This window comes from Atractosteus spatula, chromosome 3, assembly GCF_055471065.1.
Source record: "Atractosteus spatula isolate fAtrSpa1 chromosome 3, fAtrSpa1.hap1, whole genome shotgun sequence".
Classification (NCBI taxonomy): domain Eukaryota; kingdom Metazoa; phylum Chordata; class Actinopteri; order Semionotiformes; family Lepisosteidae; genus Atractosteus; species Atractosteus spatula.
In genome coordinates this window covers 66,180,057-66,207,496 of record NC_142708.1, presented here as the reverse complement: position 1 = coordinate 66,207,496, position 27,440 = coordinate 66,180,057, and the positions used below count along the sequence as shown (strand labels likewise).

At 40.4% G+C, this 27,440-nt stretch overlaps 1 protein-coding gene across 1 annotated transcript in view; it reads left to right on the top strand.

Annotated features, from left to right (window-relative positions):
- Positions 1-953: 953 nt before the first annotated feature.
- fgf11a (fibroblast growth factor 11a) overlaps positions 954-27,440 on the top strand; it is a 70,634-nt gene continuing 44,147 nt past the window's right edge. Inside the window, exon 1 of the mRNA XM_088911280.1 lies at positions 954-1,146. Within this exon, the coding sequence (XP_088767406.1) occupies positions 954-1,146 (193 nt within the window). The remainder of the gene's footprint in view (positions 1,147-27,440) is intronic.

Genomic DNA, 27,440 nt, shown 5'->3' with positions numbered 1-27,440 from the left:
GTGTCCTGATGCTGATGTTGGGGCAGTGGAGCGAGGGGGGGAGGGTGTGCGCAAGGAGAGAAAGGGAGCTGGAAAAGAGTGGAGGAAACGGCAGGGAAGGAGCAACAAGGAGGGATTGGGAGTGATGGAGAGAGGGAGAGAGAGAGGAAGGGGAGGGTTTAGGGAAAGAGAGAGAGTAAAGCATGCTGCAAGTGAAGCTGTAATGTACTGTGAGCAGCTGAGAGAGACACAGCCGCTTGATCCTGGCGCCTGCTGCAAAGGGGATGAGGAGCTGTACTTTGACTGTGGAGCCATGCACAGCTCAGCTCAGCTCAGTGAGCCTGAAATGAAAGGCAACTAAATCAAGCCAAGTAGGTGCCCGAGCTGCATGCTTCGAGCCTCCCTCTCCTTTCCCTGAAGGACAACTGGATGCTTCAGGCTCGGAGTTGCACATATCTTGAAGCTTTTCTGACTCTGAGGGGACCCAGTTCCACTACTGCCTCAGAATGTCACCTTCCGCCTGAGCTCTCTGGAATTTACAAAGACGGCATGACAGGGGAATCGATCTTATTACCTTTTTATTTTTGCCTCCGTCCTCGGATTCAAATTCACAGGATGAATTTGCCTTTGGAGGAGAAAATCCAAACTGCATTGGCTGTTTGCTTTTCTTTTTGTCCCGGGGAGTAGAGAACGTTTTTTTTTAAACCCTGTGGAAAACTTTAGTGTGTGGGGTTAGGCAGATTCCTATGCCAAGGGCTCGGATGTAGGGATTCATGCGTCTTTGGTGTTTTTTTCTTTTGTTTGATTTGGGGTTTTTTGTGGGTGATGTGACTTTTCAGATCTCCTTCCCCCATCTGCCAGAAAGGTCCAGCTGCCCTCTTGTCTGACCCCTCTCCCCTCCTCCTTCCCTCCCCAACGCCCGCCAGGAAAGGCCCTTGGGAGCTCTTGTCTCCCCCCCCCAACACCCTCCAAAAATGGCAGCGCTCGCCAGTTCCCTCATTCGGCAGAAACGAGAAGTCAAAGAGGCCCAGACCAATCGGCCCATCTCCACCAAGAGGAAAGCTTGCCCGCGAAGCAACAAGTCGCTGTGCCAGAAACAGATCCTCATCCTCATCTCCAAGGTGCGTTTGTGTGGAGGTCGGCGGGGGCGACTCGAGAAAAGACCAGGTAAGTCCAAAGTCTTGATGCTAAAGTAACATGGTTTTGTGGACGATAGAAAAACCACAAAGGGCTTTAAGAAGTTCATTTTGTTTGCTTAAACCTCATTTCTTTTTTGTTTTTAGAAGCTATTATATATGTTAATTGTAGCTTTGTTTCCTGTCTTTATTGAATTATGATTGTTATAGATAAAGTTTTGAAAATCTAATAAAATGGTTGTTTTTTCAAAATTACATGTGACCTGGCACAGGCCACTAGGTGGAGCTCTCCCAGTGGGGCTGTTTCTGATTGCTTTGGAGAATGATTACTTTCCTTATAGCTCTCTGTATGCTGTTGCTTAGTTAGAAAGTTTTAATTGCCTCTTACCTGAGTCTTAAAAGTCATTCAGCTAAGATGCTCACTGTCTACATCACCGATTGTGTGTTTGGTACCAATAACTGAGAGGAACTTCAGCATTTTAACAATACGGCGTCTAAATAAGATGCTAAATCAGTGTTCTGTCTTGGATTTATGAGACGATTTGATTTTCATTCAAATCAGAAAAAATCTGTGTCAAGACAAAAAGTGATACATTTTTGGATTGGCCACTGAATTTGGAGTTTTTTTGGCTCCGACAGTATGAACCTATGACAGAGGTTGTAAGAAACAACAAAGAGCATGACATACAGTAAGTCAGTTCATGCAGAAAGTGGGTAAGAACTTTTCTATCTGGAATGTTGCTTGCAGATAATTGGGCACCTTTTAAAACCATTTTAACAATAAATTAGTTTTGATCATTTCCTGCAGTTGTACCACACTTCACATCCTGAAAGGTCTCAAAGCATTTTGTACGTAGGATAAAATCTACTTTAGCCTCTGAAACTACTTCACCAATTCGGATAAAGGTGGGAATGTAGGAAGGCCAACGGTGAAATATTGTAATTTAGTGATCTTGATATAACATCCCTTCGGGAGGATAGTACCTCCTACTGCACAGTGACCTCTGCCACAACAGTGGGGCATTAGTATGTACACTCTGGACTAGAGGAAAGAGCGCCACCTACTGTTCCACTGACACCACTGGTAGAAGAAACCAGGTTTTCCTTAGAGGTCTCTCATCCCAGGCGTACAGGTCAGACCACATACTAGTGATGTTCCTGGTAAAACAGTAGGTAATGGTTCTTCCTGTTTAAGACTTCCTGTTTCTTCCTTTATTTTGTGCTCATTGAATTAAAGGTTTTGCATGTTACAAGTTGAGACCTGCTGTAGATGTTATGTAGATTATATACAGTATATTACTGTGCAGATGATAGTGATATTAAAACAGAATACAGGATTATGCTTCAGCAAATGTCTGCTTCTTTCTCCTGTTATTCATTCATTCTTGTTGATTAAGTACAGGAAGTGTGTGTGGACGTCAAAGGGTGTTTCATGTGATTTGGAAGAAGGATTTGAGTAGACTTTGAAGAAATGATATTATATACCGTAGTTTTGCACAGACTGAAAAGGAGAGATCTACTGTATATACATATTTGCAGTGAGCTTATACAGGTTGAGCTGCACTAAGAATGTTTTTCTTTGTGGATTTTGTATTTCTGATACGTCAAATAAATCTTTTTACTTTAACAGCTCAATTTCTATTAGATTGCAACAGAATCCAAACCGAAAGCTAAGAGTTATTTCTGTAGTTAATGCTACATTTTTGTAGAGCAATTGAAATGTACATATACAAATACATTGCAGTTTTTACTGACTTCCACCCATAGAAGTCTGAAGCATTCCTGTTTTAATATTTACTTTAAAAATGTGTAAACATCATCTGCTATTCAACCAAATGGAATATCCTTGGAAGGGGGTGAATACATTTGCAAAGCACTGTAAATACTGTATACTTGCAAGCTCAGTACTCAGCACTGCTGCCTAACAGAGCTGGGGCCCTGGACCTGGGGTGCTGTCTGCATGGAGTTTGCATGTTCTGTTCGTGTTCATGTGGGTTTCCTCCAGGTGCTCTGGTTTCCTCCCACAGTCCAGAGACACACAGTACTAGAAGGCTGCAATGGAATAAGTAATAGGTTTATTCCATGCTGAATGAGAAGAGAGAAAACACAACGTTTCGCCTGTTGGCTTCTGGTAAAACTGGCCCTAGTATGAATGTGCCTGTGTCTGTTTGCATCCCTGATGGACTGGCCTCCCATCCAGAATGTACCCTGCCAGAGTAGTCTCTGGCTCCTCCATGACAAAGCCTTTAGGAAATGGATGGATGGAATTTCTGATCAAAACATGGTGACTAGAACAGACAGTGTCATTCAAGCAAGGCTGGTTTGAGGAGCAGGAGATAGATGTTTATTACCTTTCCTGCCCAGCACAATCCCCACTTCCCAGACCTACTGAAAACTGTTGGAAGTAGTGGGATAAATGGAGCATGCAGCTTAGTTCCACACATCATTACTCCCATCACTACCGCCACTGAAGGTGAGCCTACTGAGAGAAGGGGAGGAGCGTGAGCTCTAAATCTTTCAAAATGCTGAGCGAAACATGTCACAACCCATCCAAGCCTGTCAATCTTACATAAGCAGATGCATTCATAGCTGTCGAATCTTGCTCCTGGAGTGCTGTAGTCCTGCAGTTTTAACAGACAGTCTTAAATGGTCAATGAGCAGAGATCTGAAAAGTAGGTTACCTTCTAATCAAGCAAGTGATTGATCCAATTAAGCAATCTGGAGATAATCTACTACAAAACAAAAACAGAGGATTCTACGGGTCTCCAGAACCAGGGTCAGACACCACTGGATATATAGTAAGCATACTGTCTGTACCATAGGAGAAAATACAGATTTTAAGTTGTATACAGTTCTTAAGTGATTTTAACAAGTAATTTGTTTCAGGGTGTTCACATCTAAAGTACTTCAGCAGTGCAGAAACTCCAGTTATTCAGTTAAGTACTTTCAGGGGTGATGTCACACACAAATGAGTTTACAAAGTACCCACTTTGAAGATCAACTCCAGTTCCTTTTGTTTGCTGGAGGCATTAGTTCTATATCATTGACTCATGCCACTGACGGGAATGGAATGTGTTCAATTGGAACTTTTTTAAATGGTCCAGGTAGCGCTCGAGTAGGAGGCATATATGTGTGTGTTGGTTGCAAGTTTTGCAGTAAACTAAAATCTTTACATGTCCAAGTTATTTTACACATGGATGGCAATTGATATGTTCAGGCTTCTGTTCTCTGTGCATGGATTAATGTATTTGCAGGTGCTACAGCTTAGTCTGTTTTTAATTATATGGATTGTCTAACCATCAACACTACATTTAATGTGGATCGATTGTTTGAATTTCAGTTCTTCCAAAATATCCCAAACTACAGTATGCATAGTACATGTGAGATGAAGAGTAATGCACAAAAGTAAAAGCAACAAAATGTCTTCCAGTTGCATTTAATATTCTTCTTTTTATGCCTAGAGATGTATTGAGTTAATTAAAATATATACAGTATACAGTACATGAACATTACGTAACTAGGATTACAGATTTCAATTTTGAAGTTATTTCTGTTCAGTATACGTACCTGAGGACACAATTGCTTTGCAGTGGTCTATTTCCAAACTAGATTAAATGATTCCTTCAGAAGAGTTTGGGTTGAATGTTACACATTTTAAAGCCCAGAGTGGGTCATTTGGTTTTTGAAATCTCCACGATGTTTGCCTCCGGCAATGCGTCGCATATTGCAAAGCCAACACACATCAGAGCCTAACCAGGCTCAGCTGGAGGGGAGAAATATTTGAACACCTTCACTTAAGGAGTGTTGTGCATATTAAGTTGTTTGTTTGGATCTTGTTCAATTATTAAAAGCAATTCTTGAAATAATAAAAATAAAATGTTGGATAATGATATAAACTGTATAGCAAACCTCTTTAAAAAGAAAAAAATGTGAATCTGTGGAACAGATATCCTAGCCACTATTCCCTTAAGGATGTTGTAACTGGGACAAAATTACCAGTTGAAGGGAAAATTGAGTTGTTGAATTGTGTTGACTTCAGTGCTCTGCTGGGTAGAGTAGAATACAGGAAAGGTTTCAATGGAAAGACAGTAGTTGCTGTAAAGACCTTGTCCACAAACAATAGAGGATTTCCATCCCTTCATTTCCTAACTACCTCATTTAATTCAGGTGGCAGGAAAGTCGGAGCTCATCACAGTGAGCAACGGGTGCAAGGCAAGGTACACCCTGGATGGGACACCTGTCCATCACAGGGCACACACATGGACACAAATGCACACTCACAGCAGGGCCAGTTTTCCTAGAAATCAGTTAACTACCAGCATGTCTTTGGACTGCAGGGAGAAACTGAAGCAGTCAGAGGAAACCCACATGAACATCCAAAGTCCACGCAGATAGCACCCCTGGTCTGGAATTGAACCCAGGGCACCAGCACTGTTGGGCAGCAATGCTGTGCTACCATCAACAAGGGATTTCTTCATTTTAATAATGCCGTAAGCATACTGTCACATAAAACACAGAATGGTAATGGGGAAAAGAGACTGTAGATACAGACTTCCCCTGCATCCTCCCTCAGTGCTACCCCTGTCCAAGATACAGGCCAATTTTAGCTAAGTAATCTAAGGAAACTTGGATTATTGTCTGGGTTCTAATTACCTAAAACAATGTGTTTAAAACAATGAAAATAATTATCAACTATCAATGTAGAAATAAGGGAATAACAAAAAATATGTCTTTAGTACTGTTGGATTAATCGTAAGCAAAGCTGTTTTTGAGTGTTAATTTACAGCTCATCAATGAAAGATCTGGCGACTGTGTACACAACAGGCAAGAAAATCGCTCCTTTTCACTTTCAAGAAAAATCAATTCCAAATTGATGCATGAAACAAGACTCTTCCTGAAGCATCCTTATACATGAAAATCTATTTTTGCTACTGCAAAGCTTGATGTTTGCCTCATTCCACCAGTTTTTGATGTTCATTGTGTTCTAATTGAGTCATGTGTGGTAGTTACATTGTTGTTGGTGTAATCCCACATAAATCCACAAGAGGGCACTAAAAACTTCCTATCTAGACTGCTATGCAGCCTGAAGGTTAGCAAATGATGAAATAAAGGAAGATTTCTGTAAGGGTAGTAGGTTTTGATTGATAAGAAGAGTCCCATGTGATGAGAGTTTGGTCTGTTTTATGCCCAGGATATCCTTATTGTAACGGTTTACTATTAGACAAAGTAAGAGTGGCCTTGTGGTGCAGTGATTAGCATTGCTGTGTTGCAGCACTGGAGCACTGGGTTCAATTTCACACCTGGAGCACAGTGTGTGTGGAGTTTGCATGTTCTCTCTGTGTTTGAGTTTCCTCTAGGTGCTTTGGTTTCCTCCCACATTTCAGAGACATGCTGGTAGGTTAACTGGTTTCTGAGAAAAGTGGTGTGAGTGTGTATCTGCCCTATGATGGACTGGTGACTCATCCAGGGTGTATCCTACCTTGTGCCTGTTTGCTGGGATACTCTCTGGCTTTCCTGTAATCCTGAATTGGAAGAAGTGTTTAGAAAATGGATGGATTAGAAGAGGTTTAAAATCTAAGATTAGTGTTTTAGGCTTCTAACTAAAACAAGGAGGTTTACAGGGTGTTAAAAAATAAGAGATTTCAAACTCAAAGGGAGAAACATTTCAGGGACCAATGAAAAGAAGCAGATAAGACACATGGAATGTGTCCCAAAGATGGTGTCTCCCACGCAGAGTGGCAGGGTGGGTTATTCCTCTTACACATAGATTGCAAAGGGCAGAGGAGAATAGTATTATGGAGGAAGTGGTGATTGCTTTGATGTACGACACGAGCATCCAAGAGAAGCCTGATTAAAGGTTGGAAGAGGGTAACAAGGTCTAAATACAGCAGAGCTGCAGAAGGGAGCTGTCCAGAATCAGCAAGGGCACCAGAGGAAAGCTTTTCCAACCATGATGTTACTGTTAGATGGGGAACTGGCTCAGGGAAGGGACCTCAAATAAAGAGAATGGCTGGTAATCTGGCCTAACCCTTATGTATGCTACAAAAGATCACCCCTGAAGGGGGACTAGAGATTTACATTTACAGTAATATGTCCCTGCTGAGAACCTCTGATGGCCAGTAAGCGAGGATTGCTACTGTACACTGTTTTTGATGGGAAAAGCAAAAAGAGCCTTTGTAGATCTTGAATTAGTTGATGCCCATACATATGAAGGGATAAAAAGCAAATATTAGCCTAAGTCTAGTGTAGGTCACTGCTCATGTCCATGCTCAGCAGATTTGTAGCTGGAGATATAGACCCGGCACCACCTTGTACCAATGCACTCAGATGACAGACTTCATGTATCCTGGTTATTGCATCTAGAAGCTTAATGCTGGACAATTACAAACAGAGTAACTGAGTTACAGAGTGTTTGTCCCTTTATGTCTGTGTGTGTGCCCTGCAATGGACTTGTGTCCCATCCAGAGTGTACCCTGCCTTGTGCCCATTGCCTGCTGGGATGGGGTTCAGCTCCCCTGTGACCCTGAATCGGAAGAGTCAGTTAGAGAATGGATTAATGTACTGGGCGACGCCACAGGTGGCCTGCAAGGCCAATTCATCTGCCAGGCTTGGCGAGTGGCTTTCTCTTAAAGCTGTTTTTCACTACCTCACAGAAACACATTGACAAAGTGTCCCCAAAGGATGAGTGAGTGCTGAGCCAATGGATTGTAAGGCACTTATGGTTTTAACAGAAGCTAGTGTTCAGCGTGTATCCTGCCTAGTGCCTGTTGTTTGCTGGGATAGGTTCCCTGCGACTCTGAATTGGTCAGAAAATGTATGGAGGAATACCTATATAAGATATACAGTAGTATATAACAGGAAAGAAAAGCTTAAAAGTGTGAACTGGTTTTCACAATTTTTACCTTCCCCAGGGAAGTTTTCTGTATGAAGGGAAGCCAACAGTCTAAAATTATCTCCATTCCTAGTAACTCATCACTGTTCGGCAGTACTCTAACTCACTGGGTGGAAAATGAGGTGATCCTGCACTGAGTACACTGCACGGGGGATCAGTGTATTTGTCAGGCAATTGACAAGTCCATCACTGTGCATACATTCTGGGCATGGCTATAAAAGAGGAGAGCGTGTCAGGCAATGGGCCATTTCGAGATTTCAGTTTTGTCTCTTTGGGAGAGGTTGTAGGACATAATAAACACCGGGAAGTAGGCACGTGAGGCTGAAAGAACTTTCAAGCTTCACAGATAAAAGGAACTGGCAAGAGCTATAACTGAGACCAGAGGCCTATTACCTCCAGACAGGAATGATATCTTATAACAAGCCCAGGGTTGGGTCTGAGGGTGTACAGTGTAACATCTACTGTAAGTCTCTGTATTCCCAAGATAATGATTGTGTGTGAGGTATGGTGGCGCAGTGATTAATATTAATGCTTCAAAAGTGCTGAGGATCTGAGTTAAATTCCTGGGGGGCTACCTGTATGTTTTTCCTGTGGTCACGTATGTTTTCTCTGGATGCTTTGGTTTTCTCCCACAGTGCAAAACCACACTGGCATGTTAATTGGCTTCTGGGAAAATTGGCCTTGGTGTGAGTGTGTGTGTCTGTGTGCATCCAGGGTGTACCTTGCCTTGCACCCATTGCTTGCTGAGTTAGCAAGCCAGTTAGCTCTGGCTCTACTGCAGCCACGTAGTGGATAAAATGTTTCAAATTTGGATAGATGGATTATTGTGTGTTAAAAGCCCCGCTACAGATGTTGCTGTTGCATCATTGAGCAATATCTTTTACCCTGATTGCTGTGATCTGCCTAGCTGTAGAAAGAGTGGCAGCACTGCTAGAGGTACCTCTGATTCTGGTGATGTATATTCAGTGGGGAGTGTTGTCGTCTAATAAATATTGCAGAAACTCTTTTACATACTGCACACTCAAGATGTATACATCACCTGCCAGGAGGAGAAGGGGGTTGTGTCTGATGGTCAAGCCCACACTGCTGGTGTATTAATGAAATTGTGGAGCTTGTAGGTCACATTTAACAAACTGCCTGTTACACACTGAGGATCAGTGTTAATGAGAAGGTGCTTGATTTCCTAAGTGGTGTTGAAATGATACCAAAAATCACCTGCCCACACCCCCCACCACCACCACCCCAATGGATTTGTCTTTTTAATCCTTGATATAGAGTCTCCTGGTTATATCTGCATCACAGCAAAAAAGGCAATTTTTCAGACTGAATTGAGGCAACTGGCTATTCGTATTTGTACAGATCATTTATCTGTTTGCTTTTACTCTTATTGTTGAATGAACATGCTGCCTACTGTCTGCCACAGTTACACATCACCATTGCATTGTACAGTAATTACTGTCTAATCTGAAAAATGTGTTAGTAAATTTCCTTTTAAGGGACACATTTTAAGGCAATTAGCTGAGGTTAATTTAAAAGAATCAATAATGAATGAACTGATCCCCTCTCATTTGTGTCTGTTGTTATAAACAGTAAGCTGAGTTACTATAGGTTGATATAAGATACATACAGTAATATTGGCTGTTTTGACTGAAAAAGTGCAGAGACCTATGCAGGCTACAATGTGCCAGCTGGGTGTACAATAACTGCTGAAACCCTCCCCAGGACAAAAAGGATGGGTGGGTTGAATGCTAAATATTAACATTCGCTCTTTTCTCCATGCACACGCACATACCCCACCTCTGCCCCTTCTGGGTGTGGAATGTCTCTGTACAAGCGGTAGGTCTGTCCTTTCCTGCATCGCTGGACCGCAGCTGTTTCTGGGAAGGCACGTCAGTGGGCAGCGTGGCCCGTTTATAACTCTTATAATGATGCTGGGAGAGGGTTGGCGCTTGCCTGCCCCTGCCAGGGTATCTGCACTTGCCACTGTGAAGTGTCTCTTCAGTGGCAGCAGGTGGGAAAAGCCAGCACAGTAGTTTTCCAGTCTCCAGTGAGAGTGTGGAATACAGTGAAAGCAGCACTCATCCCAGGATTAAGAAGTGTTCAATTCTTCCTCTAGGATTAAAATCAAAGCCATACGAGTAACACCGCCCCCCAGCCAACCCAAACTCATTGAGCATAGTTTGAAAGATCACAGCTTCTCCCTGGCTCTGTGAGTGTTTTTATTACTGTAGTAATTTTTAACTACTTTTTGAAGTCATTGCCAAACCTTTCCTTTTAAAAAAAACTGCCAAGTCTTTGAAACTAAATATTTATGAAGTGTAAGTGTAATTTTTAGCCATTTTCAATGTTGGTTTGTGAGGCCAAATTGCATCTTTGCATTGCTCTTGCAGACGTGAGGGACTCATTCATAATAATTTAGTAACTCCTGATGGAGCAAAATCCCAGTCAAAACTAAATATCTTTTTATTAATACTTAAATTAGTATCTTAGCTGCTTTTTTTAATCAAATGGGTGATTCAGGGCTGCACATGAAAGGGATCTGGACTTTTTATGTAGATACGTCAAAATCCTCATCAAGGCAATGAGGGAAAGCATCTTTACACATAGAGTTGTGGGTGACTGGAACGGGATTCTGAGGCAGGGAGGTTGAGAATCTAATGCTGGCATTTTCAAAAAAGCAAAAGGATGTTAAATTACCTTTCATAGTTTGACGCTGTAGGGTAAATTTAAATATTTACCCAATAAACAATTCTTCTGATACAGTGCTTTGTTTGCAAATTATTTTTTTGAAAAAAATATTGAGTGCATACAGTATCTGGCATTTATAGAATGCATCCTTTGACTCCAGAAAATTGAAAAGACTATTTTTTTATTCCTCTCTAAACAGATCTGTGCAATCTTTTGAAGGTGGCTTCAAAAAGTGAGTGTTTTCTGGGTGGATGATGTCTCCCTACACTTCCTTATTCTCCCCTGTGTGGGATTGAGGGGAGTTGTAGTTGTGAAATCCCATCTGTTGAATTCTCAATGTGTTTAAACTCTGGAAACAGGTGTGACAGACACGCACACCTGTTGTAGAGTATGTTTAGAGAGAGTATATGGTATTGGAACTGGAAGGCAGAGATAAGTGTTGTCAAAAATTCTATGGTGCTCTATGAGGTAATCTGTATGTTGAACCATCTTTAGTCCTCAATACATACTGGTCCTGAATTTATGGAGAGAGAATTGTACAGTATGTGTCTGTTTTCTGAGGACACTTTTTCATAACAAATTAAAACTCATGTCAAAACTTCACTGAACTGCACTGGGACTTTTTGCAACCCTACACATCGGAAACAGGGGTTTGCAGTTGTAAAATATTGTAAGATCTGATTCTTTGTTCTCTCTACTGCTTCACTGTTCATGGGGTTTTCTTGTCTTGTCTAGCTCATCTATAGTGTGTAACAATTTGCCTTATTCTGCCACAGTGTTTGTTATTGGTTATTAACTTATTAGCTGCACCAGCCCCTGTTGGCTTTAGAACTTCTCTCCAAGCTACTGTACATGTGTTCCAGTCAAATCCCTAAAGATTTTCCAAGGGGCCGTTGATTTAGATTCTCAAGAGTGGCTTTTAAATTTTGATTGTGACCTTTTCTTTCTTCAGCTAACTGCATTAGAGGCTTTGCTGAATCAATTGGTTTTCCTGGAACAGTTAGTACTACACAGAAAACAGCAGAACAGAGTACGCAGAACAGATGAAAGGACATACAAACTATGAGCACATGCAGACTTCAAGCCCACATGTTATGTTAATTAACCAATTAGCAGGTACTTTACTCAAAAGCTATCTAGAGAGAGTATGATGTGTAACTGTGACATCAACCCCTTCAGCATCACTGACAACAGGGGTTTGATATCACATCTAAAAAGGTTGATAGAGGTTTGGTCAATTGCTGGAGTGTACATACAGAGATAAAGACTGTGTCTCAGGACCGACCTGAGCTGGTAAACTCTGGGTTCCAATACTTTTATTTCTTAGCCACTAGACCACCTAGCTTTCAAATGCTTTTGTTGAACTCTGAACTACACACAAAAAACACTAAGGCAAAAGGAAAAAAATACATCCAGAATGTACACAAATACTGTATGAAATCAAGCCCATTGCTTCGTTTCGATTGCTTTATTCTGCAAACATTGAGGAACTACCTTGCACAAAGTATCTCTACAGTTTATTTTGACATGGACATTTTCCATACACAGGAAAAGCTGGTATTTGCGAGTTTGTATATTTGTCTATTAAGCCCCGCATTCTTTTTCATATCAAAGCTTAACCGGACATTTCAAGCCAAAACTTAGTCCTTTTTACAGTCTTCCGCTCCAGTTTAAAGCATTACCGTGCCACCATGGGTTAAAAAAAAGAATTGTTAGGGCACCTTGCTGTTTGCAGCGCACGGGCTATAGTGTTGCATAATGCAGTGTAAAAACCTTAGGTGCGTGACATGTCCTTTATTTTTAATACAAGCAAATCAATTTCAACTCCACGCCGAGAGGCGCAGGCCTGGCGCTCTGCCAGCACGGCCTGCTCAGCTGCAAAACTGGTGTAGAAAGGCAAGATCTCTACGCTGTTCTTAATGCAGCTTTACGACTCAGCAAATGAATCGCTGGATAAACGTTTAGACGGCGATCATCTGTCCCGAAATCCCTCGGCTATCACTCATACACTAAACCAAACAGTTTAAGAAAGAGGCCCTGCAATTACAATCTTGCCTTTTGTATGGCTGTTATCTCACTTTAACAATTACTTCATTTATTTTAAACCCCGACCTCAAAGGTGAGATAAAACAGGAGCAATTGCTGACAAAACTACATTACAGTACATTCACTCATTCGGTCTTCCACTAAAACATTACAGTTATTTCCAAAGCACAATACTTGTTGTCGGAATTGCATAATCCTTAACATGGAACTGACAGGAAGAAACGGCTGATAACCTCATCTGGATCTGAACTCTCTCCCAAGTAGTATGGTACCCGTGAATAAACTTGAAATTGAAAAGCTTATTTTATTTAGAAATTTTGAACTGAAACTTAAACGCTGCGTTTTTGTTATCCAGAGGAAACTACTGGGAGTTCCGTTTTGTAAGCATAGCAGTTTGGGAATGGTTGTGCAGTGTCACTAAATGGTATATAACAAAGTTGTTTTTTTTCCAGGTACACATTTCACTTTTACTGGGTGGGAATTTGCAGGGATCGCCTTAAGAAATCAATAAAGAACTTGTCGCATCGGCGCAAAACCTGCTCTAAAACGTCCGATAAAATTAAATTAAATTAAACAAACTAGTTCCTTATCTGTAAAAAAATCTGTTTCCTTAACGATTTAGGAAACGCGAAGTTGCTTTAGAAGATACAGTAGTTTTTCTGAGATCGTGCTTGTGACTATAAAATTTACTGGGCTAAAGATGTCTGAAATTAAATATCCTGAGAAAACTTAATTATCACATTATGCAACATAAACATTTCTAAATGTTTAATAAGATAAATGCATTGTCTTCTGAAAGCTTTTTGAAACACTATCTTTCAGACCCACCAGCCCTTGGACTGAGATCTTGGCAAAAACAATTAGCTTAAAAAGTGTGTATACAGTATTCTATTTTTAGATCCCGCACAAACTTGTTGTCTTGTCCCCAAAAAGCAGAAGTAAAATTCCAATTTTGGAGTCTAAACTGCACCATCCAGGAAAAGGATTGCAAGGGTATATAAATGAGGAATTTGTGTCTAAGCAGGTCACACTAATGGAAATAAGTCTCTGCCTATCACATCGAGCAATTCACATTACACGAGTTACTGTCTGATTCACACACATACAGTATCCAGTACAACAATGCCTTCTTTACAAAGTAGAGATCTGTCCCTGTTTTCTGCAGAACTGCATTTATCTTAGGATGCATTTCTCCTAACAACCCCAGAATGATTTTTTTTTAAACTAAGATTTGTTCTGATTTTCTGAGACACTGTCCTAATTTTGTCCTGGTACTAGGTTAAACATACCAACCACTGCATAGTCCTTCTGGCATGAAAACTCCCACTGAGATACTGTACATTCATCCTTCCCATCTTTTAAGGTTACTGAAGGGGGGCCACAGCCTTGCTATCACTTCATAGTGCCCCTTCCCAGATTTGGGTTTTAAGGTTGGTTTCCTTAATTTTTGGTTTTCCCTTGCCACCAAACTGTCAATAGTATTCACAGTGACATGATCATGAGCCGTGCCCTAACTTGAATTTGTAGATGCAGTGACTAAATCCTGAAGAGGTTAAATTGAATGTGACCTTTGTGGCGCTCGGTCCGGAGAGCTGAGAGTCCTGGGTCAGGCGCAGTCTGTGGTGAACGCTTGTGAAGGCCCAATGGTAACGCAAGGTCATCCAGAGTCTCTGTAGCAACTGTGGTCCTGCCTGCTCAACCCCCTCCCCCAAACCACTTTCTTTTCCATCATTCCCCTCTCTGTTTCCAATTTGGCCACCTTCTCCTTGTTGCTGTTTCGTGCTTCCCTTCTCTCGGTCTTGCCCTGAATGTACCACCTCTTTCCCCGGTCATTTTCCCCTCCCAGTGAGCAGAGGGAGCAGTGAGATTTCTCAGGCTTGAAGTATTGAATTAACGTCAGCTCTCCTTAGCTCCAGTAGCCCTACGACTGAAAAACTGCGGTCCCAGCAGCACAGTAGGAGCCCCAGGCAGGCAAGGACATCCCTTAACTCTAATATCGCCACCTACTCAGGACTGACCTTTATTTGTTAATCAAATTAACAATTAGCGTAGATTAAAAAAATAAGAGCATTTCTACACCTGGCAATAAAACAGAAGCTACAGAAGTTAGGGAAGAAGACTCCGCAAGAACTGCTTGCTGTTCTACGAAGGATTCCTTCTTCAAATATCAATATTCTTTTTTAATGTGGAGATCCAAATTGCAATGAATAAAGACATTCCAACATAGATCAGAATTATTCAGTCTTATTGGCCTGAGGTTGTTTTCACATTACTTCACTTGATCTGCAGATAGAGGGATTGCAGGCTCAGAATAGCTACCTCGAGTTGCCCAGGTAGGGGCCGCTTTCAATGGATCCCTTCCATAACGTACAGTACATGTGAAACACATTCAATTGATTAGACTCATTGAGGTTAGCATAAAAGGCAGGTCACCTTGATCTCTTGAGCCGAAGGACATAGATGTAGTGTAAAACTGCAATGATTAGCAAACTCCTGCTTGCAGAAGTTTTCCTTTGGAATCTTCCTGGGATACAAATGCTACAATAAAATGCAAGGAATTATTCTTACGTTATTATTATGCTGTGGCACTGGAGAGATTGCAGCAGTCTCCTGGAGAGTAGAATACTGTACTGTATATTTGACTTTCATTGGTGAGGACACAAGCTACAGATCTGTAGTTTGTTGTGTGTTAGTGCGTACTGCATCTCTGCTTAGTTTGGAACCCAGTTTTTTGCTGTATTACTAAGATCGCCATATTCTCACTACATTATTGTATTAAGACTGTTTCATGGCAATCTTAATCAACATCAGTTACGAAACACAGAAATTTGACACTCTACTGTATATAGTTTCTATGTAGTGTTGATCTTATGTAATTACAGAGGCGCATTAAAATGTCATGATAAATGTATTGCCAATATTTTGAAAGATATTGTTATACATTACACTGGAGTCTGTGCCTGGTTGTGTTTTCTAATCGTAAAAAGGTAAAACTCCTGTGACTGTAAGTTAAAACTGCAGATAAAATGCCCCTTATCAGAAACTAAACCCAACCAAGCTTATCTTGTAGTCGCCTTTTTTGTTTCCCCAGCACAGTATGATAAATAGTGTAAATTTCTATTTACAAGCATATACAGTAAATAGCAGTCTGTGTATTTATAAAGACTGCAAGTCAAAGAGTCTATGCCTTCTATAGCCCAAAGCCACTGTTACCCAACCCTTGAATGTTTAACTGATCTTACTTATACAAGCAGTTTGAGTAATGGTGATTTTAATAACAACAAAATACATTCCCATGGCAACCTGACCTCTTACGTCATCTCATGTTCAAGTTATGCTACAGTAGCCGACTTGTGATTGGAGCAGATCTTTTCCTGGGGTCACATGGTTTAAGAGGACCTCCTAACGAATACCCAGTTGGCCAGGCATACAATCAGCTTTGGTAGGATCAGTTTCTCCCTTAGGATTCTACTGTACCCAGTGCTGGATAGTAACCATTCCTCAAACCTAAAAGGTTTTCGTTTTAGAACCTGAACGTTAACTGGAAAGTAGTTCAGCAACTATCGTTTCCTTAAGGGATGGGAATATAAAAGATAACTACTTTCTCCAATAATCTGACACAATAACTGTCGACTCCAGCTTCTGAGAGTCCCCTTCCTACTGAGATGGATTCTCTTTAAGCTTTATCACACCTGCAACTTTACTGGTCTTCAGTCTAATGTCTGTGACCACCCTTCACCGGCATTACTCAGTTACAGTATCTACTCAGTTCTTCACTGGTGCTTCTGACTTCCCTGGTTCCTGGTGCGGAATACCGACACTGCTCATTCAGTTGCTGGAGTGATGACACTCTTTTCTCAGCTCCATGTTCTAACTTCATCACCCCAGCCCCTTTTGTTTTGTTACAGTAGTTAAAACATACTGTACCCACCAGATAACCCTCCAGCCTGACCCAGAGCTCTTTGCTACCTGTTTAGCCTGGGTTATTGGGTAAATAAAACAGAATGTTCAATGGCTATCGTCCTTATTGATATAATTGGTATCCCTGTTTGCACATGATAATATAATTGGGGATTCCTAGCTTGTACCACTATAAAGGCATTGAAATCAAACAATAAGCTTGTGTTGCAGTTCGAGAAAAAAAAAGCCCAAGGATAAAAGACGTCTCAGCTCCTGACTTTTACCTGCTTCACAAGAGCAGAGCTGGACGAGTGGTGAAGTATTTCTATCCCCTGTCAGTGATTAATTCTGCATCACCACCTTCAGATTAATCATGAGAGCTGAGAATCATTTTACCATTGGGAATGTACAAAGCTTCTACTCTGCCCACAAGGCTGCCCCAGAATATCTGTGTTTGTCTTCCCTCCAACAATCTTATTTTATGAGTTTGCTTTTCTGAAAGTGATATACGGTACAGTACATATTGTTGGCAAAGAGGAGGAGAAATTACTTTTTCACTTCGCATTTAATCTACTGGTTTTGAAAGTGTCACTCAGTGCAAAAAAGGAAACTATAGTCAAGTCAAAAACGCTTAACCTGCAGATGCTTCTTACTCTGCAGCAGATTAAGAACTATCCAAGGGCAGTCAGCTCAGCTGAAGCATACACCCTGTATATCATGAGCTAATAAAGTTTTTTTGCATTTTTATACAGGTGCAATGTTATTAAAAGAAGTCTGACATTACACAGGGTGATTCATTCTTTTTTTTTGTGGGTACACTCACCAGTCAACAGGTAGAAACACAATTCAGCTGTACGACAAACAAGGTGTGTTATGTTTTCAGCTCTCAAATTCAGTGGACTCAAGTCTTGATGGAGCTGTGGCTATTTCAATTCATCTTGGAGCTCCATTCAATACCCCCACGTTATTTTAAACCGACATCAAATGGGGATTTTGAGTGTGTTAAAAGACCCTTACGTAATCTGTCGGTAATTAGATTGAATTACAGTATGTGTAAATAGCACTGCTCTCCCTACCTCTTCCAAGATTCAATCCCAGTCATTTTTTCAAACACAACAGTATAATTAGCATTTGCTTTGTCTCAGTAACTTTGATCTTGGGAATGAAAAGAAGAAAGAGTGGTACAAGTATTTGGTGTTGAAGTAAGGAAACAGATTACAATTTTTGTAAGTTTCTGTTCCCAAATACACAGCCAAAAGATTTCTTATTCTAACAAGCCTTTACTTTAAATGCAATGCTTTGCTGCAATGCTCTTGTTCAGAGTTGTAGGGTTAATTTACTTGACTCTTGTTACCTCTAAAGCCATTGACATGCAGCTGGCATGGCTCTCTCTACTATTCACGGCAGAGCAAATTGCATTTTGCTGTTGCTTTGACAAACAGGGCAGTGGATTAAGTCTTGCTCTACTGCTTTATCTCTCATGGTAGTGTAAATTAGAAATGGCAATCTCTATGAACTGCGCTTTCCAGTCAAAGCTGATTTGCATGGCAGTATGAATATGAGATTAATAGTTAATCTCTCCATATACGAGACCGATCTTTTCAACATGAAACAAAAACTCTGGGGAGGTTTGACGTATGCCTTTACTAATGGTGTTGTACTGATTGTATTGTAAAGGAAATGAGGAATGTTATTTATAGACTACTGACAAAAGGCTTTCAACAGATAGTGTTGACAACAAAATTGCTAAGATCGCAATTATAAATACCCATCCATGAAAAGGGTAAAAAGTAAGTACATGCCAATAAATCTCATTTCTATTACATATAAGGTTACAGAGTCTGGAATTTGAACTATCACCTGTAACTTAAAGCGGAAAGAGTCTACTGTCTCAGAGTAAGAATCTTGGGAATAGTCAGCATTAATTTAGAAAAAGTAGAACTTGTTAGAGTTCTTTGAACAAGCAACAGCAAATAAATATTTGCAAATTGAATATGCAAATGGTATAGTCAGATTTGTGTATAAAGAAATGTGTAAAAAGATTCTTAAATTCGGGGCCTTAGACATGCAAAGTAATATATTTTTTGATTGAGAAGTGAAAGTTTTTGATGCTCAGACTGGGGTGAAGTAATTAATGGAGCACCACAGGGATCCATACTACTGTAGGTCCATTTGCCCTTCTTAATTTAAATCAATAGACTAAATTGTTCGAGTCAGTAAACTAGTCATGTTCATAGAGCATAATACAGATGTTTGCATTAGCAGTAAAATAAATACAAAATGATAAAATTGATTACTGAGCAGAACCCTAACATTTAATGTCAAGTGCAAAATGTTACATGTATTGTAAGCAGCAAAACCATGAGATATAAAATGGGAAATGCAGAGCTTGAAGAGGCTACCTGTAAGAAGATGCAGGTGTTCTGTTGACACATTTACATCTTCTACAATGAGGGGAAGAAATAGTAAAGGTCTTCAAGTAAAGTGAGGATTCTATAAAGATGGTAAATTTTGCTTAGAACACCATTGTTGTGGGTCTGATAAAATGTACAAATGAATTTCAGTTGGAGATGAATATGCAAAGAGCAAAAGTACAGTAGTTCATGTTACGACAATGAAAAACAACAGTGGACATACAGTGAGACAGCAGTGTGAATACCACAGTGAGAAAAGCACAACAGTGGAAAGTAGTTAGAAATAGTTTTATAACCCGGTGCAATGATAGGATATCAAAACCGATGATCTGAAAACTACACCAGAATCTAATATCATAAGCCATCTCTCACCACACTTCATACTGACCTGATCACCAGTGAGTGATCTCCATGTCACTCAGCCTGCCATGTTTTGTTTTAATTTCCCCCATCTGCTAGATGTTACAAATGTATTAACCTGGTTACTGGCCATTTCAGGAGAAGTCTTTATCCTAGAGCCATACAAATGTTGTTATGCGAAAGGCAAAGCAATTTTGTATGCAACACTGTGAGACCACACAGTATGTTTGGGTATGGGTGGAAAACTGAATTGCTTCATTTGGGCAAACTCCTGATGTGCGCTGTGTAACGTGGCATTTCAGTATCTGTAATGTCAGTAACAGTGGAGGACTTAAAATGAACAGTTCTTTACTGAAGGTTCTATACATTAATGTTATAATATTAATTTATAATACTGCATTTTCTGTATAAATGATGCAAAAAAAGCTCTTAGCACGTTCTCATTTTAATCAGGCATTTATAAATGAAAACAATTTTAATAATAAGCAGATACAGTGCGGTCGGTTCCTTCCAGGCCAACGGGGGGTGGGGGGTTACAGAGAATAATAATGTAACAGTAAATCAATCCGGTTTTCTCAATGCCTCCATTCTCCCTCCACACTCCCCAAAAATCCCTACAATCTGGCATTTTAGAACACAAAAATGCACAAAATAAAATTCCATACCCTATATACTGTAAGTGTTGTCCTTTGTTTCGCAGAACTACCATAAAATGTAAAAGCAAAATTGACATTATACAAGCTACTAGTATATTAACATCTATCCATTTTCTAACTGCTTAATTGAATACAGCATAATGAGGGAGCTAGAGCCTATCCCAGCAAGCAACAGGCATGAGGCAGGAGATGTCCTGGGTGGGATGCCAGTCCATCACAGGGCACACACATCAGAGCCAGTGTTTCCGGAAGCCAATTCACATACTTTTTGGACTGTGGGAGGAATGGGGAGCACCCAGAGGAAATCCACATGAGCATTGGGAGCACATACAAGCTCTGCACAGATAGCACCCCAGGAATTGAACCCAGGGCCCCAGGGCTGAGAGGCAGCAATGCTAACCTGTCTACCACTGTGTCACCCATAGTTGCCTAGTTTACTACAGTATATCTATATTAAAACTTTGCACTCTCAGTATTGTGAAAAATTCAGAATATTTATTTGGTTCCTCCTGTATCTATTGAATGTGATAAAACTACTGTATATATTGTGAATGTTACACTGATTGTAGTGTGATGTGATAGAACACAACATATACAGTACTGTAGCAATAAATCATAGAGTAAAAGAAACAAAGGCAAATACAGCAATTGCAGGAAACTGAAGGATTCCATTATAATACAGTTGAAAAGCAGAGGAAGACTTACCAGAGTAGACTATTTCATTCTCTGAAGAAGAAAGTTAATATGATAATAGTTTTAAGGCTGCACTCTTAAAACGTTAGGCTTAATAACACGTTACAGTGTAATCCTTATTATCCAGAAAAAAAAACATCAAATTGTCTTAATATCAGAAAACTAGCGCTTCTGCGGTGGTAATGGAAGTCATCTCTGTAAATTGCAGTAGGCACTGTTATGGCTAAAAAAACACTTTTATATATTATGGTATGATAATATTTCTCTGGAGACAGACAATGAGAAAGAGCTACGACAATGACATGAGACAGTCAAGATCCCAAAGTGATATTGGCCCCCGTGAAAAATACCTTAATGTTTGAAAACGTACAGTAAATTCCAAATAAGGAGCAGGCAACATCTGCACAAAAGCTTTAAATTTGGCTTGAGGTGTGAAGGTTTATAAGATCATAATCACTTGGCCCCCGTGGGTGAAATTTCCAGAGGAGGAAACTGTCGTCCTCCGTTTGTCATGTTACCCATAATTACTCTACCTGTTAGCAACGTCCCAGATCTTATTGCAGCATTATTACTGTCTGTCCAGCGTCGTCCCTACTTCAGTGTATCATGTCTACTCTCTTCATTCCGGCACTCTGCAATACTTTCAGACACGGTTATCTATAACAGGTAGTCGAGGCTCTGTTATAAATAAGATCTCAAATTTAACTTGGAACACATCCTGATTATTAAAAAAAAATTTACTCGAATACGTAGGTGACTGTAAAGTATTGTAACGCTTACGGCCGACAGACACTGTGTAAGAGCCGGCGTACCAGAGCAGGTGACGTCACCGCCCTTCCCTGTGATAGCAGGACTACAGCTACTGGGCTGTAGGGAGATCTCTCTTTAGCTCACGGGGTTGGGTCGCTGCAGAGAGACGCGGAAGTCCCGGGTTCGAGCCACCTATACTTTGGGCCGACCAGATGCGGCAAGGGCGCCCGCGGAGCCCCCGTTGCGTTACATTGGTGTCAGAAGTGGGATGGGATAGCCCTTCGCCGGGGACGGCGATTTAAGCGGGGGAGAGTGTAACGCTTACGGCCGACAGGTACTGTGTAAGAGCCGGCGTACCAGAGCAGGTGACGTCACCGCCCTTCCCTGTGATAGCAGGACTACAGCTACTGGGCTGTAGAGAGATCTCTCTTTAGCTCACGGGGCTAGGTCGCTGCAGAGAGACGCGGAAGTCCCGGGTTCGAGCCACCTATACTTTGGGCCGACCAGATGCGGCAAGGGCGCCCGCGGAGCCCCCGTTGCGTTACAGTATGCTATTTGTCCAACCTGACGTGTACAGTACAGTATAGTATATACTGTACAGTAATGGACACATGGTTAAGCAGACTTTGAATTTAACGGTAAAAATCTGCTACAGGAGAATCTTGTCTGCAAATTCAGAAATATCGGGCTTTCCCTGCAATAACGATGAAATGCACAAATAATAAACAAGAAAAAAATAAATACTACAGTACAAAGGTTTAAATTAATCAAAACCAATGGTGCCCTGTGAGGGTAGGTCAATTGCTTTTGATATGTGTTCCTTGTATTTCATATGCTTTCGGGATTTTTATAATAGTGCATTTACAATTTATGAAACATCGTATCGTAAATGCATTTCACATTTTACATTTGGTCTATTTATGATAAAAAGGCACAGGAACAATTGTCATTGCAGTTGTTAAAAGAAAAAATCAAAAGATTCAGAAAACATAAATATACAGTATACTGTAGTACTGTATATGTATATTTTTTCTTGTGTAATAGTCTGTTTCTGGTTGGAAAAAAAACACCATCTGTGATTTAACGGGCATTCGGCAATAACAGACATTCTTCCACCTGTTAGTCCACTAAACCGAGGGATTACAGTAGTTACAAACCAGAGAAAGCAGTCTGGCCCCATTAAAGCATAATCTAAATCTTTCCTATTAAAGTGTGACTTTAAACTTTTATTTTAAAGCTCTGCTAGGTACAGTAGCTAGTTCAAAACTCTGGAAATCTGTATGGAAAACTGCTGCTTGTTTTCAGTCCTGTGTCTCTTGGTTGAAACTGCGTTCGGGTAGCTCGTTCATGACCTTGCTTGGCGACAGGGAATTCATCTGCGTGCTTTTCTTTGAATCAGAGTAACCAAGCAGAACTTCTCTGCTTTCCTTATTTTTTTACAAAGGTACTAGGTTAAGCAGGAAAAAACGTGCAAGTGGTATGTTATTAAGCGGACTGAGATAATCAAAGGCAGGGTTGATATCTCTTGCACACGTGGTACAGCAGAAATAACATCATCTTCCCAAATTTGATGAGTTGCAGGGAATGGCTGTCTCATACCGGGCACACAGGGCTCTGCTCAGCCTATCAGTTCTTGTTTTTTCAGATTGAAAAAGATCCGCCCCTCTACCCCCTCCCCACGACCACCTCACCTTAAAGCTTTAAGATCCCAATGAATTACTGTTGAGTTAACTGTCTTATAAATCAAAAGTTTTCATGTTAAACTACAAAGTGTTTATATTTAGGGTCTGTTACTATATAACAGTTGGTATTTGTTTGGTATAAGTTAAAAAAAGACTTTAGATGAAAATAAAATTATAAACTGAGAGGTCTTTTAACACATTTGCTTGGGTTTAGTTACATTTCTCCAGGAGAGAGCAAAGAAAAAAATGGAAATTAGATTAATTAAAGATTATTGATGCGTGAGATTAGATTGGGAGCCTATGGTGAAATTATATTATAAGATTGCCTGTTAGGAACCCAGGGACTGTTGATAAATTCAAAAGATACTTTTAAAATCTTAATTTTAGTGAGGGGCAGGACATAGCTATTTCAAGGATCTGCAGTATATGAAAAGTCTATAGTTGCAGGATAGGTCTTACTGTTTTTTGGGGGGGAATTTTTTATTAGACCTGTAATATGCAATCAAAATGTATCTTTGTTTTATACTCAAGGTATTTGTACAAGTGATCATGAAATTAAAGTGAATGATAAGTACAATACATATTATTTTGGGGGAATTCTAGACCTTGATCATACTAGAACAAAATCAGAGTTTACATGTACAGTATATTCAACCCAGCGATTTCAGGTGATCAGAAGGGATTTATACTGTATGTTGTGGTGCAGACTGGAACTGGAACAAACTGGAACATTTATATTGACTACTGGTGCAACTTTCAGAAACTGGGGATTTTGAGAACCTTCAGAGTGGAGGGGGAATGTGTTGGCAATTTCACTCACCATTATCTTAGGGGTTTTCTCAAGAGCTCTGATTTTTATGTCAACAGCTTCAGAAGTTTTTAATTGGCCGACTTGGCTAATTGGTATTTATAAATCTGGTTTTCATGTTCAGTATTTTCCTATTGATTGATTTTGGTTGCCTAATTTCTTTGCTAAGGTCATGTTTCCTTCACAATAACCTGCTTTTGTTTAATAGGAAGTTTTTTGGTTTCCTTTTGGACTATAGACAAATTTGCAAAAAATATGTTACTGCATCTCGCAATCTCCCATTTACACACAGCTGAAACCAGACATCAAAACTCTTTATCCAGGTCTTCATGCACCTCAATGTACAGTCTCAATCTAGAACTCTTTTCAGTTTATAGCCCCAGACTGTCCTACTGAATTTGACTCCCAAACTTTTAATAAAAGTAATGTTGACATTCAAACCATAATCAGACCCACTCTCACATTTTCCATAATCCATCATGTCACACTTTTCTCAGTTCAGTTGGGAGCCTAATGGCCAAGGATTAATTACTTCCTCCAAAGCGACACTGTCAGAACAAACAAGGTTGACATCATCCATATACAAACACATTTTAACTCCAAGCCTCCACTCCCTGGCACATGGTGGCACAGTGGTTAGCACTGCTGTCTTAGAGTGCTGGGCCCCTGGGTTAAAATCTGCACTTGGGTTTCTATCTGCATGGGATTTGTATGTTCTCCCTCTATTTGTGTGGATTTCCTTCCCCCAGTCCAAAGACAAACAGTACTGGTAGGTTAATTGGCTTCTGGGAAAGGTGTGTGCTGTGTGATGGACTGGTGTCCCCTCCAGGGTGTACCCTGCCCTGCAGCCTCCAGGCTCCTGCTCCCCTGTGACCATGAATTGGAAAAAGTGGTGGGCATATGGATGGATGGAAGTTCAGTGCAATTCCCAGTTTAGACTGCACTGTCAATAATACTTTTGGAGGGTGTTGTATTTTAGTTCCACTCACCCAGCATCGAATCAGTAAATGTTTTAAAAGGTGGGGCACACAATACCTTGCAGAGGCACTTCTCATTTAATACGATTCAATCTCTGCACCTGATAGGCAGCGCCAACTGGAGGAGTGGCACAACTCTACGAGCTGTTGTTGCCATTACAAGGTTTCTGGAAAGTGGCAGGAGTCGCTGTTTGTAGGAACAGAAACAGGTTCTCTCCCAAAGGGGCTCCTCCTCTTAGGGCAACCTAGTTACTGTCAGGTACTGGCATGGCTCAGGCTGAAACTCGTGAGTCATAATTCAAGCTGCAGTAAGCACCTGTAGAGGTTAAATCAAATCAAGATACATTGAGATTCATTAGCAAATTTATATAGAGCAGACACAGGTGTTGTAGAGGTTAGTGCTCCTTCCTCGTAGCTCTGGGGTCCTGAGATTGTATTGGGCTGAGATATTTCTCTGGATAATGTTCTCCTAATATAATCACCTTTTTGAATAAACTGTTTTGCCCTTACTGGAGTAGTTCTGCTACAGTGACCACCAACATTTTACAATGCCAGCAAAACATTCAGAATCATGTTTTTCTACATGTAAGGTCTCCCGCCTCATTAATACGACAAGAAAATACATTGAGGTGTGAATTGGGCTTTGATAAACAAATGTCACAATGCTTGAACAAATTATTGTTAATCAGGAGTTAATATGTATGGGCTGAGGCTGTTTTTTAGGCTTGGGAAAATGATTTTTTCCACAAAGCAGTAGTCACCGAAGCAGTTTGGAGCGACAGCCAAAAGACATGGCGAGACTTTCCTCCAAAGTGTCCCTTTGGCTGGACGAACAAAACCGATAAGAACTGAGCAGGTCTCACTGAGAGACAGAATATAAGAGCACAGGAGAGCTTACAAACAACACACTCAACTTGCATGTTGGTGAACGTTACTGTGGTACTGATCAGAGGATCACATCCAGATATTTCTTAGAGTATCAAATGGAACAGACTTCAAGAACATGTCCCAGACAGCCACAAGTGTTTGTGTTAGCAGCTGCCTCCTGTTTTGAGTCTAATAGACATCTTAATTGTGCCTTCAAAACCTTTTCTCATTGCAACACAAAGTAGTCTATTGGATTAGCAAAAGCAATACAGTTTGAACCAGTTTAAATACTGAAAAAAGACTTGATTTTATTTGACACTAAAGAGATTAAATTATTTTAATGTGTCCATGTATCGTATAACATTCCTAGAATAACGCCAGTCTTTAAAAGAAAAAAAACATGTTCTTTTTGTAACGGAGTGACCAGACAATCTTGTCATTTTAAGCTCATACCGCAAAACACTGGGCAAAATCTAGTAAATGCACAGTCTAACAGAAGCATCAGCCTAAGTCTGATTTATCACAGTCTAAGATCTAGAAACCAAGCAGGCACAAACTCGGGAAACCCAGCTTTTACAGAGTCATAGGCTCACATTAACATGTACAGGAGCTTTATTTCATTTATATTGACTACTCATATTAACCTAATGTTTCAAAGCTGAAAAGATAAAACAAATCGCATTTTTTAATTTTGTGTTGACAAAAAAGAAACTGATGGTTAAACGACACAAACGATTCTGTGTGTACACCAAAGCTAATGAATAATATTTAATGATATTAAAGAGAACATTTCAAGAAAAATCAAAGCACTCTTCAGTGACACATCAAAGAAGTAAAAAGAAAGAGAAAAATAAAAGTGGCCTAATGAAACCAGGAATAAAACTGAATTATACATTAAAAGCTTAAGTGAATGGATGGATATTTAAGCAGTTTTTGGAGATGTTGGCAGTCGCAGAGTCTCTAATGGATTGAGGCAACAAGATGTACTGCCGTTGTAGTGACATACTGTATGAGAAGGTTCTATTGCCTGCTATATGGATCCTGGGAAGGTTCAATTCCTGAGCTGCTATCTGCATGGAGTTTGTATGTTCTCCATGTGTTTGTGTGGACTTACTCTGGGTGGTCCGGTTTCCTCCTACAGTCCTAAGACATACTGGTAGGGTAAAAGTGGCCCTGGTGTAAGTGTGTGCGTGTTTGTGTCTCTCTGCCCTGTGATGGACTGGTGTCCTGTCCAGGGTGCATCCTGCCTTGTGCCCATTGCTTGCTGGGATAGGTTTCCAACTTGACCCTTCTTTGTACGAAGCAATTAGAAAAGCTGCAAGTTTTTTACCATAATTTTTATACACTTTTACATCTCTACTGTATCTGTCAGACAGTGGCATAACATGGTTATGAAGACAATAATGGTTTCGAACCAAAAAGGTAGCTTCTGGGACTTGTTGCGATTTATTTTTGCTTGAGAAAGTCTGTTTAGCATTTCATATTTTTTCATCCGCCTAAAATGGTGGTCCAGCAAATTGTTCATTTATAATCCACCTTAGACTGTGCTTTGTGATTGATAGAATGCAAAACAGTTTTATTTTCTTGTTAGA